The following is a 17,153-nucleotide window of genomic DNA, read 5'->3' on the forward strand; positions in this document are numbered from 1 at the left end:
TATATATATATATATATATATATATATATATATATATATATATATATATATATATATATATATATATATATATATAAACACAAAAACACACACACACACAACACCGGCCCCCAGATATATTTTTACCGACCAATGTGGCCCCTGAGTCAAAATAATTGCCCAGGTCTGGGCTATACTGTAGCAGAAGGCATCACATATCTGCCACAATCATGTGTGTTCTTAAATGTGGGCTTACATGGTAAACAACTCAAATGAATGTTTTATCCAGACGCATACATTTGTCCAAATGTGCCCAAGTAGACACATTGTGGGTTTCCTGGACGTCGACTACATCGCTAAAAGAAAAATCTAAGGAAGAGAATCCCTCAGCTGTCTTCCACTAGCTTTTTTTAAATATATAAATCGCCCACTTGAATATTCCCTCTTCTCTTCTCCGACTCTCTCGTCGTCATTTGGGATGTCTGTTGTGATTTCCCTTTCTGGTTCGATGACCCGCCCTACTTGCCTCTGATTGGCCTGTCCCTAATGTTTTGCCCTAATCTTAACCAATCGTGACTCATCATAGTAAACCAACGAATCATCATTGATGTTTCCCGTATATTTTGTCCCCTTCGCTACGTAGCTTTGATTTTTAAGTTAATCATTTTTAATGGAAAACCGTAGTTTTTACCACTGGATTATCAAAAAGCGTACTCATTAGGGGAAAACCGTAGTTGTTGGCAGGTATGGCAAAGAGACAGACCAAGATTTTAACACAAACTGTAGTTTGGAAAAAACTAAGAAAAACTGAAAATATTTTTCAATATTTTTACAGAGATAAAAAAAGACAGATTTAGATGGAAAAATCACGTGCCTGTTTATATTTAGGTAAGGCAAACGCAAGGCCATCTTGATTTCCGACCTCGTACCAGGAACACTCATCGCTCGTTAGCTGCCATGCAAGGCCCTCACCACGACCCATCAGGAGCAATGTGGGTAAAGTGTCTTGCTCAAGGACACAACGGACGTGACTCGGATGGCAGAAGCCGGGGATCGAAGCGGGATCTAGCACTGCCGCTCTCCCAACCGAGCCACACCGTCCCGAAATGTCTGGGAAAGTTTGTGCTCAATGTAATAATAATAATGGATTACATTTTATATCGCGCTTTTCTATTATTAGATACTCAAAGCGCTCACAGAGAAGTGGGAACCCATCATTCATGGGTGGTAAGCTACATTTGTAGCCACAGCTGCCCTGGGGTAGACTGACGGAAGCGAGGCTGCCAATTTGCGCCTACGGCCCCTCTGACCACCACCTATCTTTCATTCATCATTCATTCATCAGTGTGAGCGGCACCGGGGGCAAGGGTGAAGTGTCCTGCCCAAGGACACAACGGCAGCGTTTTGGATGTCAAGAAGGGGGAGCGAACCTGCAACCCTCAGGTTTCTGGCACGGCCAACTACTCACTATGTCATACCGCCCCTGTGTGGTCTGTCTGTCTGTGGAAGAGGGGTTCTCTGCGGTGTTATTGAATTCCTCCGGTGATGACTTGACGCGCAGCGAAATGTTTTCGTCTTGTTGAGATCTGTTAAAGCCAAAAGGAAATTAACGTTAACTGATTATCGCGTTAACTTTGATAGCCTTACTATGCAATTAAAAAGATTTATAGAATACCAACCCTGTTTTTTTAACTATGCAAGATATGATTAATATGCCCAAAGATACAACGAAAACCATTGCAGCCATTATTTTTCCAAGATAACGTTCATTTGTTCCGCATTTGGCATCAGTTGACGTAGTCCCTGGTTGTATCACACAGAGATGTTGGGATTCACAACTGGCGGATCAGACAGAAGCATCAATTAGTCACGTAACGATCATAAAGTTTGTGCTGGAACAAATCAGGGGTCCAACAAGATTCACTTACTTTGTGTGTGGCTGACATGTTGTGGATGTTCCGTCGGAGAAGGTTTGATCGCTGCAGTTTGAGCACACAGTGTCTGCAAAGGCTGTTCCTGTAAAGGGAAATCAATTACACTCATTTCCTGAAGCAACCATTAAAGGCCTACTGAAACCCACTACTACCGACCACGCAGTCTGATAGTTTATATATCAATGATGAAATCTTAACATTGCAACACATGCCAATACGGCCGGGTTAACTTATAAAGTGCAATTTTAAATTTCCTGCTAAACTTCCGGTTGAAAACGTCTATGTATGATGACGTATGCGCGTGACGTCAATCGTTGAAACGGAAGTATTGGTACCCCATTGAATCCAATACAAAAAAGCTCTGTTTTCATCTCAAAATTCCACAGTATTCTGGACATCTGTGTTGGTGAATCTTTTGCCATTTGTTTAATGAACAATGAAGACTGCAAAGAAGAAAGTTGTATGTGGGATCGGTGTATTAGCGGCTGGGTGTAGCAACACAACCAGGAGGACTTTGACTTGGATAGCAGACGCGCTAGCCGACGCTAGCCGACACTAGCCGCCGACCGCACGGATGATCGGGTGAAGTCCTTCGTCCTTCTGTCGATCGCTGGAACGCAGGTGAGCACGGGTGTTGATGAGCAGATGAGGGCTGGCGTAGGTGGAGCGCTAATGTTTTTATCATAGCTCTGTGAGGTCCCGTTGCTAAGATAGCTTCAATGGCGTCGTTAGCAACAGCATTGTTAAGCTTCGCCAAGCTGGGAATTATTAACCATGTAGTTACATGTCCATGGTTTAATAGTATTGTTGATCTTCTGTCTATCCTTCCAGTCAGGGATGTATTTATTTTGTTTCTATCTGCATTTGAGCCCGATGCTATCACGTTAGCTCAGTAGCTAAAGTGCTTCGCCGATGTATTGTCGTGGAGATAAAAGTCACTGTGAATGTCCATTTCGCGTTCTCGACTCTCATTTTCAAGAGGATATAGTATCCCAGGTGGTTTAAAATACAAATCCGTGATCCACAATAGAAAAAGGAGAAAGTGTGGAATCCAATGAACCCTTGTACGGTCAGAGCGAAAAAAGATACATCCTGCACTGCACTGTAGTCCTTCACTCTCACTTTCCTCATCCACAAATCTTTCATCCTCGCTCAAATTAATGGGGTAATCGTCGCTTTCTCGGTCCGAATCTCTCTCGCTGCATTGTAAACAATGGGAAAATGTGAGGAGTCCTTCCTCCGGTGACGTCACACTACTTCTGTCATGTCTGTCCATGTTTTTGTTTTGGCCATGTGTTTGTTGTTTGGACTCTTTTTAGTTCCTGGTTGCACTTCCTTGTTTGTTTGTTTCCATAGCAACTTGTTAGTTTTCACCTGTCCTGTCACGCACCTGTTTCACGTTTTGAGTCACGCACCTGTTTTCACTGATCATGTCACTATTTAAATCTGTCTGTTTCTGTTGTTCGTCCTGGCGACCCCACACTATTTCGTCACTCTGCTTCATGTCATGTCACAGATCTTTGCCAAGTAAGTTTTGTTCATTTATGCCACAGTTAGTGTTTTTGTTTTATTGTTCATAGTTTCTGCCTTTGTGCAAGTTTTGTGTTTATACCCAAGTTTTGTATTTCCGCCTTTGTGCGCGCCTTTTGTTTCCATAGTCAAGTTTTTACCTCCGCTGTGAGCGCTTTTTGTTTATTCCTTTTTTTGAGAGTGAAAATTAAATCATGTATTTAAATACACGCCTTGCTCGCGCCAATTTTCCGTTGCCTTCCGGAGAAACAAAACCCAAGAACCAAGTCCTGACAACTTCCGGTATAGGCAAGGCTTTTTTTTATCAGCGACCAAAAGTTGCGACCTTTATCGTCGTTGTTCTCTACTAAATCCTTTCAGCAAGAATATGGCAATATCGCGAAATGATCAAGTATGACAAATAGAATGGAACTGCTATCCCCGTTTAAATAAAAACATTTCATTTCAGTAGCCCTTTAAACATACAGTCATACAGTCCTTTTCGCTTTTTTTCAAGTTTTTCAAGCAATTTTGATGTATTTATGACCTAAAGGAAAGACGCTGTTTGCAACACTACCAGCTACCATTAGTAGTTTAACAGAACATATATATTTTTAATGTCTTAAAATAAGTCTTGTATCTATTACAGTACAGTATTTGTCTTATTTGACATGCGACAGGAGGTTATGTAATTGTTGGCGCTGGTTTGTCAGTCAGGAAAAGGTGTGTTTGTGTGTGTGTGTGTGTGTGTGTTTGCCAGCTTCCCCGCCTCCACCCACAGAGACAAAGACAGCGGATGACTGACAAAAGGCTTACCTCAGTTTATTTCATTCCGCTTCACATAACTCAAAAATATATTGACACATTTTGAAGAAACTGCTGGGAAATGTCCAAAATGAGTTAAGGACCGAGTGATTACATTTTGGGGCTGATCCGGATCATTGTCTGGATTCAGGACTTTTTGACTATTAGGAGGTAGAACCTGGAGGTATTTAAATATGTTGTGGTGGTCAAAATAATTACCGTTTTTATAGACAGACATTTCCATGATGATGTAGTCATTGTTTACATGTTTTTTCACATTAAACCATTGATGCACTTCATCTTCACCTCCTGCCTCATCAATATCACAGCTCCACATTGACGAGACCATGACGTGAGCGATGTCTAAAGGACGCCGGACGTCGTTAAGTGGCATGACCGAGTTTATTTGCTTCTGCTTCTCTGGAAGGACAGAATAAACGTTTTGTGCTTTGCTTTATTACTCCTTCTCTTAAAGGCCTACTGAAACCCACTACTACCGACCACGCAGTCCAATAGTTTATATATCAATGATGAAATCTTAACATTGCAACACATGCCAATACGGCCGGGTTAACTTATAAAGTGCAATTTTAAATTTCCCGCTAAACTTCCGGTATGACGTATGCGCGTGACGTAGCCAGTAGAACAGAGGTATGGCTCCCCCATTGAAGCCAATACGAAATAGCTCGTTTTCATCTCATAATTCCACAGTATTCTGGACATCTGTGTTGGTGAATCTGTTGCAATTTGTTCATTGCATTATGGAGAAAGAAGCTGAGCAAGCAAAGAAGAAAGTTGTCGGTGCGAAGCGGAGTATTTTGCGAGGGAAGTCAGCAACACAACACAACCGGTGTTTCATTGTTTAAATTCCCGAAAGATGCAGTCAAGATCGAAGTACTCGGACAACAGAGACTCTTACCAGGAGGACTTTGACTTCGATACACAGACGCCTGTAGATAACTGGGACAACACAGACTCTTACCGTGAGTACGCAGCTGCGCTTCCAAACATTTGATCGCTTGCCCGTACGTGCGTGTCACGTACGTAACTCTGGTTAAATATATAAGCTTTATGAACCTTGGGTTAGGTGAACGGTCCTTTGGGCTGAGTGATTGTGTGTGTTGTGCAGGTGTTTGAATTGCATTGGCGGGTTGTATGGACGGGAGCAAAGGACATCACCGCCCTCCTCCTGGACCCACTGCAGTTCGCCTACAGAGCCAACAGGTCTGTGGATGATGCAGTGAACCTGGCTCTCCACTTCATCCTGGAGCATCTGGACTCCCCAGGATCCTACGCTAGGATCCTGTTTGTGGACTTCAGCTCTGCCTTCAACACCATCCTCCCTGGACAGCTACGAGACAAGCTCTACCAGTTCAGCGTGCCCGACTCCCTCTGCAGTTGGATTAATGACTTCCTGACAGACCGAAGACAGCACGTACGGCTGGGGAAGATTGTCTCGGACAGTCGAACCACAAACACTGGTACTCCTCAGGGCTGTGTACTCTCCCCCTGGCTCTTCTCCCTGTATACAAACTGCTGCACCTCCAGTCACCAATCCGTAAAACTGCTAAAGTTTGCGGATGACACCACCCTCATCGGGCTCATCTCGAATGGCGATGAGTCCGCCTACAGGAGAGAGGTAGACCGGCTGACGTCCTGGTGCAGCCTCAACAACCTGGAGCTGAACGCCCAGAAAACAGTGGAGATGATCACGGACTTCAGGAAAGTCACAGCCCCACCATCCCCCCTCACCCTGATTGACTCTCCCACCCCCGTCCCCATTGTGGACTCCTTCCGTTTCTTGGGCACCACCATCACCCAGGACCTCAAGTGGGAGCTGACCATCAGCTCCCTCATCAAGAAGGCCCAGCAGAGGATGTACTTCCTGCGGCAGCTGAGGAAACTTAAGGTGCCGACCGAGATGCTGGTGCAGTTTTACTCAGCCATCATAGATTCCATCCTGACCTCCTCCATCACCGTGTGGTTCCCCGGCGCCACAGTCCAGGATAAGAATAGACAGCAGCGCATCGTACGTGCTGCTGAGAAGGTGATTGGCTGCAAGCTCCCAGCCCTTCAGGACTTGTTCTCCTCCAGGACCAGGAGGCGTGTGGGTCGGATCACAGCTGACTCTTCTCACCCTGGACAAACACTATTCTCCCCTCTCCCCTCAGACAGGAGACTATGCTCCATCCAGACCCACACCTCCCGCCACCTGAACAGTTTTTTCCCCTCGGCCATCAGGCAAATGAACAATAACTCCTAACAGTAGCTCCTTGAATTCCTTGAATCCCTTCTAAGTCTATCTGATAGCTCAGTCACAGCTTTTTTATACCAAATATGTGTTATATGTGTTTTATGTCGCACGTTTGCACCAAGAAAAATTCCTAGTTTGTGAACCCGTTCTCAAACAATGGCAATAAAACTATTCTGATTCTGATTCTGATTCTGATACTAGCTTCTAGCTATAGCTAGCATAACAAACACCTAGGTGTTTTTATGCTGGATTAATTTGTGGCATATTAAATATAAGCCTGGTTGTGTTGTGGCTAATAGAGTATATATATGTTTTGTGTTTATTTACTGTTGTAGTCATTCCCAGCTGAATATCAGGTCCCACCCGCGCGCTTCCAAACATTTGATCGCTTGCCCGTACGTGCGTGTCATGTACGTAACTTTGGGTAAATATATAAGCTTTATGAACCTTGGGTTAGGTGAACGGTCCTTTGGGCTGCTTGTGTTGTGGCTAATAGAGTATATACCTGTATATGTCTTGTGTTTATTTACTGTTGTAGTCATTCCCAGCTGAATATCAGGTCCCACCCGCCTCTCACAGCATCTTCCCTATCTGAATCCCTTCCACTCCCCACTAGTCCTTCACTTGCACGTTCCTCATCCACAAATCTTTCATCCTCGCTCAAATTAATGGGGAAATCGTCGCTTTCTCGGTCCGAATCGCTCTCACTTCTGGCCGCCATCACTGTAAACGATAGGGAACTTTGCGAAAATGTACCACTGACTACGTCACGCTACTTCCGGTAGGGGCAAGGCTTTTTTTGTCAGATACCAAAAGTTGCGATCTTTATCGTCGTTGTTCTCTACTAAATCCTTTCAGCAAAAATATGGCAATATCGCAAAATGATCAAGTATGACACAGAATAGATCTGCTATCCCCGTTTTAAAAAAAAAATTCATTTCAGTAGGCCTTTAATACTTAATTATGCGTGGATTGGCGAGATCTCGTAAAAGTCTGCGCTATTTCGCTGCCCTGCTGCGGTGAAGCCGGGCCGCGGCCGTTTCACATTCAGTAGAAATCTGGGGTGAGATAGTGAACAGGCACTTACTTTGTATGATGATGAAGATGGAGATGACAGAAACAACCAATATGTCAAAATGATGAAAAAGACTGTAATGAACATATTTATTTTGATTTTTTTTTTAAATTTCATAACATATTTGACGTAAAAGGCGGTCCGCAGAAAGCTTTTCCACCCAAGCTCGCCCTGCCACCATTATCCATGCCCCCGTCACCACAGGTGTATGCGCTTACTGTAAGGAAAACACCACGCCCCCAGTGCAAAACACAACCAATCAGTGACTGGCTCAGGCGAACAATCAGGGGAATTGCTTGTATTCCGTCATGTGACTTCTTCCCGGAAGTGAAAAGCAGTGGTGGTCAACCAAGCCAAGATGGCTGTTGTGCAGCAAGCAGCGTGCGAACTGAGTACAAAAAATGCTTAAAATTTCCTGTAAAAAGCAGATACCAGCATAAAATCAAACTATGCAATTGAATAAATCCCTATACTTTATCAAAAAAAGATTTGTGGAGTGATATTCGTCGATTATTCGTCGGTTGCGTTCCCAGACTTATGGAACTATTGTGCTCCAGACATCATTCCACGTGACAAAACAGATGAAACTTGGAAAAGCATGGAGATCTACAACTTCTTTGTGTGTGGCTGGGTCAAAGACATCGGTATCAAGACTCTACCGGATAAATATGCATAGTTTTTGCTCGGGTGAGGTTGCATTTCATGATTTAACTTCGAGTCTACTGCCATGTTTGTTGTTGTTGCACGCGCCGTTTACGAGTAGCTTGTTTTTCCCCGTCTTTATCAAAATATAACTATAGATGTCAACACTGTGTATGTGCTGAAAGATTATTTATGATTGTTTATCAAAATATAACTATAGATGTCAACATTGTGTATGTGCTGAAAGATTCATTAATGATTGTTTATCAAAATATTACTATAGATGTCAACATTGTGTATGTGCTGAAAGATTATTTATGATTGTTTATCAAAATATAACTATAGATGTCAACATTGTGAATGTGCTGAAAGATTCATTAATGATTGTTTATTAAAAATCTTACTATAGATGTCAACATTGTGTATATGCTGAAAGATTATTTATGATTGTTTATCAAAATATTACTATAGATGTCAACATTGTATATATGCTGAAAGATTATTTATGATTGTTTATCAAAATATAACTATAGATGTCAACATTGTGTATGTGCTAAGAGATTCATTTATGATTGTTTAAAAGCCTAACACTTTTAGGTTTTGCTCACATTTGATTTATTTTATTTAGACTCGCCGAGCTGGTGCTTTTCGAAACACTCGTAGCAAACGTGTTTAAGAAATACAAGTAATACCTGCTCAGTGGCCTTATGGTTAGAGTGTCCGCCCTGAGACTAGAAGGTCGTGAGTTCGAATTCCGGCCGAGTCATACCAAAAACTATACAAATGGGACCCATTGCCTACCTGCTCGGGACTCAGCAGCAAGGGTTGGAATTGGGGGTTAAATCACCACATGATTCCCGAGCGCGGCCACTGCTGCTGCTCACTGCTCCGCTCACCTCCCAGGGATTGAACATGGGGATGGGTCAAATGCAGAGGATAATTTCACCACACCTAGTGTGTGTGACTTTAACTTTAATATCAAGATAATACTTCAATGGGAAGTAATAAACATTAAAAAGTATATCAAACAAACCTTTAATGGAGTGATCACTGTACACTCGTGCATTCTTCGACTATGCTCCCTTGGACTGGAGAAGAAACGTTTATCCTTTTCGCGATTTGAACAATTCGTACAGCCGAAAACAACGCAAGCACAGGGCATTTTTTCTTGGAGAAAGGCTAAATGGTGCCTCGTATCCGTTGAGAACAGAGCTAGCTTGACCACCACACGTATTTCATGGCGGGACATGAGCCGGATGTGTGGCTCATACAAGTCTTACTTGTGAAAAAACACTTGCTTGAAGACATCATCATGCAGTCACTCACTACGTGTCCATGCACTAAATTAGTCCGATTTGTCAAGTAGTTTGGCTCTGAGTAAGCCTCCAACAGCCCATAGAAACACCTTAATCCGATCGTGTTCGGTTTTTGAAAAGTCTCACTGACGCACCTGAATTATACGATTGCAAAATCTCTCGAGGGGGTGTGTGCCGCGCAGTATCGTGCATGTGCCCGTCTCAAGGCGCAACCCATAAGCAGATACCATTCAATAAAAACGCAAGAATTGTAATGAAGAGGAGACTCTTTATTTTCTTCACAAACTAAAGGAACAAAACATTTTGAAGTGCATTGATGGTAGAAAAAAAGAAAGATTTATTTAAGGATGTAGCTAAGGAAATGTAAAATGCCGGCTTGATTCGGACTCCCGAATTAAATACGAATGAGGTGAAATAGAATGAAGCAGGTATATTAGAGGTGAATAATAAAGTACACAAACACTCTTCACGCTGCATTTGTGCAAGACAGCTGATTCACTTTCCGCACAACTGGCAAGATAGTCCGGAACAATAGCAAACTACCTCTGGAATTCTATCAGTCAAGGCACAAACAGTCTTTTCCTTCTGATTTAAAACTCCTTCCATCAATCCACGGAGCCCTTTGGATGAACTTTAGGTTTTGTTTCCATTATTTTTGTCCGAAAAGTCCCTCGAAAAAACTCTTCTTTGCATCCGACCTGCATCCGCCACGATATATTCTTGGTAGTAGCGTCATTTTCGTAGCGCAACCCAAGATAATTTCTTGATACTGTCTGCTATTTAACATCAACGTAGCCATTCATCATAGCAGTCTGTCGGGCGCGACAATGACTGTTTCATTTCGGTCGGATCATCGTCCTCCACCCAGCCCGGTCTTTTGCCTTCAGCGGCCAGGTTGCAGTGTCGATCTTCAGTTCCCTCAAATTCCTTTTAATGGTGTCCTTGTACCGTAGCCTTGGCCTCCCTCGGTTTCGTTTCCCTTCCTCCAGCTGTGAGTAGAGCAGATGCAGAGGGGGGCCGCTCGTGACTCATTCTCTCTACATGCCCGACCCATCTCAGGTTCGTTTGGGTTAAGATGTCATCCATCGATGGCAGTCCAGCACGACTTAGGACCTCTGAAATTCTTGTTTCTATTCGTTTTGGAACTTGCAAGCGTATTTCTTCATCTTGCTCGTCGACGGTGTCACCATGTCTATAACTTCCTCATTCTTCTGCTTCGTCTCCTTGTTGTGTGCGCAGTTGTGCACTCTACTCTCTAAAAGCCGTAGATGTTATGACGTCATTGGGCAGGCAAGCTGTTTATATTGTGGGAAAGCGGACGTGAGAACAGGCTGTCCCCACTCTCAGGTCCGCATTGAGCTGGCGTATGACCAATAGTCGCATTAGAGAGTGTATACGGACACTTGGGCCTTACATGTCAAAATAAACTATTTGAAAAATCAGACTAATTTAGTGCATGAAAACGTAGTGAGAGTCAGAAACGAACCTTCTTGGCGAATGTATTGTCCCGGTTCACAGACTGTTTGCTTCTGCGCATTTTGACAGCTGCCTTCAACACTGTCCACGCAGAAGAAACCCTCAAGTGGTTGACACTCAGCGTCTGAACTCCTGGTACACGCCTTCTTTATCCGGAGACCTGAAATTTGGATTACAAAAAAAGCATGTTACTTCGGTGAAGCAAAACGAAAACATACAGCCGGATGATAATAGCAGAGAAACTACAATACTCTCAGACTCGACTACAGTACTGTTCATGGTGTGTTTTTCCAATGTCATACATCCATCAATAGACAATACAATTTATTTGTCATTTCACAACAGAAATAGCAATAACGGAAACATATGGTGAATCCAGAAAGTATTGAAAGCGCTTCACTTTTTCCACATTTTGTTTTGTAAATGGTAAATGGGTTATACTTGTATAGCGCTTTTCTACCTTCAAGGTACTCAATCAATCAATCAATCAATCAATCAATGTTTATTTATATAGCCCTAAATCACAAGTGTCTCAAAGGGCTGCACAAGCCACAACGACATCCTCGGTACAGAGCCCACATACGGGCAAGAAAAACTCACCCCAGTGGGACGTCGGTGAATGACTATGAGAAACCTTGGAGAGGACCGCATATGTGGGTAACCCCCCCCCTCTAAGGGAGACCGAAAGCAATGGATGTCGAGTGGGTCTGACATAATATTGTAAAAGTCCAGTCCACAGTGGATCCAACACATCAGCAAGAGTCCAGTCCATAGTGGGGCCAGCAGGAAACTGTCTCGAGCGGAGACGGGTCAGCAGCGCAGAGATGTCCCCAACCGATGAACAGGCTAGTGGTCCACCCGGGGTCCCGACTCAGCCAGCACTTCATCCATGGCCACCGGACCTATGCAACTCCCCCTCCCAAGGGACAGGGGAGAAGAGGAGAGAAGAAAAGAAACGGCAGATCAACTGGTCTAAAAAGGGGGTCTATTTAAAGGCAAGATTATACAAATGAGTTTTAAGATGGGACTTAAATGCTTCTACTGAGGTAGCATCTCTAACTGTTACCGGGAGGGCATTCCAGAGTACTGGAGCCCGAATAGAAAACGCTCTATAGCCCGCAGACTTTTTTTTGGCTCTGGGAATCACTAATAAGCCGGAGTTCTTTGAACGCAGATTTCTTGTCGGGACATATGGTACAATACAATCGGCGAGATAGGCTGGAGCTAAACCGTGTAGTATTTTATACGTAAGTAGTAAAACCTTAAAGTCACATCTTAAGTGCACAGGAAGCCAGTGCAAGTGAGCCAGTATAGGCGTAATATGATCAAACTTTCTTGTTTTTGTCAAAAGTCTAGCAGCCGCATTTTTTACCAACTGTAATCTTTTAATGCTAGACATAGGGAGACCTGAAAATAATACGTTACAGTAATCGAGACGAGACGTAACGAACGCATGAATAATGATCTCAGCGTCGCTAGTGGACAAGATGGAACGAATTTTAGCGATATTACGGAGATGAAAGAAGGCCGTTTTAGTAATGTAGTGGATTGTCCGAAGCTTAAGCAGGCAACAAAAGTAGTTTAGTACAACAAATTTATTTACCCATTATCAGAAGTGCAGGTTGAATTGAGTTGGTCGTGCAGACAAACCACAAGTTACTCCGGAGCCAACAAGACACACACAAGCCAAAATCACCCCCGAGTTCCGGTCTTCTGCCATTCATTTATATGTCTGTTGTGCGTCATCGTTCCTTATCAAATGCGTCAATGTCTTGTTTTGCTTTTCCTATCTGTTCCATAACAACTCGAATTCTGTAGACAGGTTGGCACGACTCAATATTCACTTTTGTCCCACAACTGGTCCATTCAATGGCACAAAATACAAGAGTATTGAAAATGAGCGGACATTCTTAAAAGACAAGAAATATAGGTCAAAAGGTCAGAAAGTCTACTACATACCCGCCTTCCAGGGTCTTAAGACCCTGGACCAAAACAATTTCTGATATAGACCACTAACTTAAATCTCTACCGCAGATAGAGGCAAAAACCTCAATGTTTTTATACGAGGCAAAAATTCCGTCTATGACCCTCCTTCAGAGCGATCGCTGTTACCAGCCTGCAGTAAAACCATCTCACAGAACACAATTAGTGGCCTACCCTTTGATTTAGTAAAGGAATAACAAATACTTTGATCATGAACATCATTGAACATAAATAGATGAATGTATATAGACTTATGACTGTAAGACATTTTCAAAAATATTTTTCCCGGCATTTGCAATGAATGTAGTTACCAATATTGTTAATTATCAATTGATTTTGAACACACAACTGAATTTCGTATGAGTCCATGTTCGATTAGTGCTCATATAGATGGCTCGGTGGTGCCTCAGGCTGGTGGCCTGCCGACACCTCGTTGGGCTTTTGGCTGCCTTGGTGAAGAAAGAGATCCACTCAAACAGTCTGTCTCTGTCTCTTCTTGGGGTGTGGTTCATTGGGCAGACTGTTCAGTGGCATGTGCGTGCTGGCCGAAATTGGGGAAAACTCAGGTAGAGTTGGAGCTGTGGGGGCTTTGGGGAAGGCTGGGGCAGAGTATGGGGCGTGGGGCTTTGGTCCAGGCCCTCGGCTTGCTTCAGGCCTCCTCGCTGCTTCGGCACTCCCGACACTTCTTTCCACAGCTGCTGGAGTCCCGGTGGACACATTGGCTGGCAACCTTAGTTGTTCTCGTCATCGCTGGCAAGGTGTTGTCTCTCCTCTCGGTTCCTTCCAGTCAGGTATCGGGTGTTGGTCCTGGATTTGCTTTGACCGTGCCCCTCTTAGCGAGTGCAAGGGAATCTGGAGTGGCTGCTTTCATCCTCAAATCTGCACAGAGGAACTGGCACACAAATTCTACATTTTGCAAACTTACCATTTTGGTCTCATGGTCTTTCCACCTTCCTAGGAAGCTGCTGGTCCTGAGAAGTGCTGATCTTGTGACTGAAGAAGATTAACCTGTTTTCTTAAAATAGGTGCCGTTGTTTGACCTAATCTTTTTGGGGAAACCATGTCGGGATATTAGATAATTCACAAAATATTTAATTACTGAATTGGCACCCTCCTTTGAGGTTGGGGTTGCTTTCGCCAACCACTGCAATTGTCAATCTAAATCATTACGTTCCTTTATCATTGATCATATCGATTAAATAAAACCTCAACACGCTCAAACTTGACCCAATCCAAACTCACCTCCCCCCTCTGTCCCTCTCACAGGGACAGTGTTAGTCGTAGTAATAGTAGTAGTAGTAGTAGTATTAGTAGTTTCAGAAACATCCAAGAAAAAGAAAAGACAGCTGATAGTCAAGTGCAGCAAGAACAGAGGCGGAGGACAGGTCATGTTTGAGGTCACTGTTCGCTTTTGCAATAGTACTTTGATATTTTACAACACCTAGTGAATTATTGTGGCCTCAATAATTCACTAAATAGTTGTATTTAATTTAGTCTATCTATGATGGGACAATGCACAGAAACATTAAGTTCAGAAACAGATATGTTCTGTACTAGATTATATCTAAATAGCTACTTTCCATCTGTAGTCCCTGGCTACCTAAATTAAATCAAATCAAATCAAAAATAATCATACTGTAGCATGTAATCAGATTAAGAGAAATCCTAAAATGCCCCTTCATGGACACATACTTAACATACAATACAACCACACCTTATTGACATCATCACACAAAGACAATACATGCTCTTGTTCACATCTGTCATCATTCATAACAACAACCAAGATTTTAACAGCCATACCTCAAAATTTACAACAAAAATGCTCTCATGGATAAATATAATACTCATTAAATTGATGTGTCAACATAATGCCCCTCTTAGTGACCGTCTGAGCAGCCTTGATTGCTCCAAAGCCACTTTTTTTTTTTTTTTTTTTTTCAAATTTTCTATTCCTTTTGTTATAACGTGGAGAAGGCTAATTGGTCATGTTCTGGTCTTCTTTATTTCCTGCTTTATGGATTTAATCATAGTAGCAGTTTCTCGACGTGGTAGGGAAAGTGTTTTCCGTTATTGATTTATTTATCAATCGTTGTTATACGAGCAATAATATAATCCTTATATGTTTTTAGGAAGATAGTGTCCAACCCGTATATATATCTCTAGATCGTGAGTCTGATAATGCAGTGAAGATTTTGTTTAACTTTGTTTCATTTGTTACTTCTAAAATGAGTCCATCCTGAATAAATGACAATTATTTGCACTGATTTTGAGGGATTTTTATTCAGGGTTTGTACAGACTGATGAAATGTTCATTAAAATTATTACTTATGTCCAGACTGTCTGCGATAGTAGCGCCATTGATATTTAATGTTATAGTGTTGTTTCTTGTTTGCTCTCTTCCCGTAAGTTTGTATCTGGTTTTCCATAACTCTCTATTGTTCCCTTTTGCAGCTTTGATTAATTCTAAATGAAAGTCAGCCTTAGACTTCCGCATAAACATTGTTACCTTGTTCTTCCAAACTTTTAAAACATACGATCTGTATTTAGACCTGTTATAATTGCTCTTTTGAGAGCTGAGTCCCGATGTCTTTATTAGAATCCAAATTGTTTTATTAATCCAATGGTATTTTTATTTTAGCACTCTTCTTTCTGGTTTTGTATTCGTGTATTTACAGATGTTCTCTTTAATTTTTGTCATCCAATTGTAATTCTCGTAGGGCTGCTTATCCTTTGTATCATGTAGAAGCCGTTTATAATATCCTTACATTTCTTTCTACGCGTCTTATTTAACCAGTCCAGATTAACGTCCCCCATGACGTTACTTCTTTCATACTATGCTGTTTGAGGATGTCTGAAAATGAATCAAGAAAAATGTCTTTAGCTGTGGTCGGTCGGTATACTACAATTACCTTGAAATACATTTCTGAGGAACATGTGATTTTAATTTCAACATACTCAAATTGATCTACTTTTAATGTTTTCCCTTTCATAAATCATAATTCCTCCCCCCTTTGTCACTCGATCTGTCTTTTCTGTAATCTTGTCCCCCGGGACATTAATTAGAACGAAAGTTGTTGTGGGTTTTAACCATGTCTCTGATAGACAAGGTAATCCGGATTAGAGTCTGACAGTAACTGCTGTATTTGTTCAGTATGTTTCCTGTGGTAGAAAGTTTAATAATGCGGACACGTTTGTTACTAAATACTTTCTACAGACTTCTGTCTCTCTGCGACTTTGTGTATGTAATAAGCAACTATAATTTTTTGATATGCTTAAATTTTATTTTAGCTCAGCTGTTGTGTAGCTGCTAGCTCTTTGTAGCCTACAGCAGAAATGTCCAAATTGCAGCCAATAGCTATGTTTTTAACAGACAACCGAAATAATTGAAAATGTGGTATTTGCGTATCGGTTCAATACGCAAATACAGAGAGCAAAGGAACAATGTGGGTCATTAGTTGTCCATCTTATACCATTCTAATTGTTGTAAGGATAGTTCACATGAGCGGCCATACCTTGAGTCCCACCATATATGAGTCAAAAGGCTCCTATTATGAGTCGTCTAATTGGTGATCATACACTTTGGCGGTTTGGGTGGCAGGACACACGGACGCACCTCAGTCAGCAAGTGCTAGGACAGTTGGAGCAGTTTCTCGTCTTCCACTCGTTCCTGGGATGCGTCCCTATTAGTTGTCCGCTGATGTCGTGCTGTCAGGCAACATCAGGAAGTTCCTTCTGTCCAGTATTGAATTGTCAGGGCACAGTTCGTAAGCAGGTCATTACAAGGTGTGTGCAGGTTGACCACAAAGGAATGCTTCAAAGATTGTGTTGAACATTGTCCGTTGACACTTATGTCCAGCAGGGGTCTGTTTGTATCCTGCTGTTCGTCCTGCTGTCACACCTGTATTTTTTGTGAGCATGTTCTGGCTACAACTTTGGAGCTTGTCTTGTTCAGAGAAGTTGGCAGTCCCCCGGCTGCACATCCTTTCCACCCTCGCTTGACCTAGCACAACCGTGGCTACCACCCAAGTCCGTCTGAATGGTTTTACGTTTTGTTGAGGTTTTTTCCTCCAGAATTTGGAACTCAAAACATGTACACCCATCGTTTTCATATCCTCTCGGTTAGTTCAATTTTGCATATCACGTTTTTTTTTTAAATTACAGTCTTAACTATCCCATTA

At 42.4% G+C, this 17,153-nt stretch overlaps 1 protein-coding gene across 6 annotated transcripts in view; it reads right to left on the minus strand.

Moving 5' to 3' along the window:
• LOC133654135 (tumor necrosis factor receptor superfamily member 14-like) overlaps positions 1 to 17,153 on the minus strand; it is an 82,855-nt gene that overhangs the window by 18,231 nt on the left and 47,471 nt on the right. For 5 of the 6 annotated variants that reach the window (XM_062054189.1, XM_062054186.1, XM_062054192.1 and 2 more), the window contains 4 exons: positions 11,000 to 11,149; positions 1,908 to 1,995; positions 1,659 to 1,817; positions 1,448 to 1,565 (listed from right to left, as the gene is read on the minus strand). In XM_062054189.1, coding sequence (XP_061910173.1) covers positions 1,448 to 1,565; positions 1,659 to 1,817; positions 1,908 to 1,995; positions 11,000 to 11,149 — 515 coding nt within the window. Of the gene's footprint in view, positions 1 to 92; positions 1,566 to 1,658; positions 1,818 to 1,907; positions 1,996 to 10,999; positions 11,150 to 17,153 lie in introns of those variants that run through there. The other variant, XM_062054188.1, reaches the window with a different exon arrangement.

Source organism: Entelurus aequoreus, linkage group LG07, assembly GCF_033978785.1.
Source record: "Entelurus aequoreus isolate RoL-2023_Sb linkage group LG07, RoL_Eaeq_v1.1, whole genome shotgun sequence".
Classification (NCBI taxonomy): Eukaryota; Metazoa; Chordata; class Actinopteri; order Syngnathiformes; family Syngnathidae; genus Entelurus; species Entelurus aequoreus.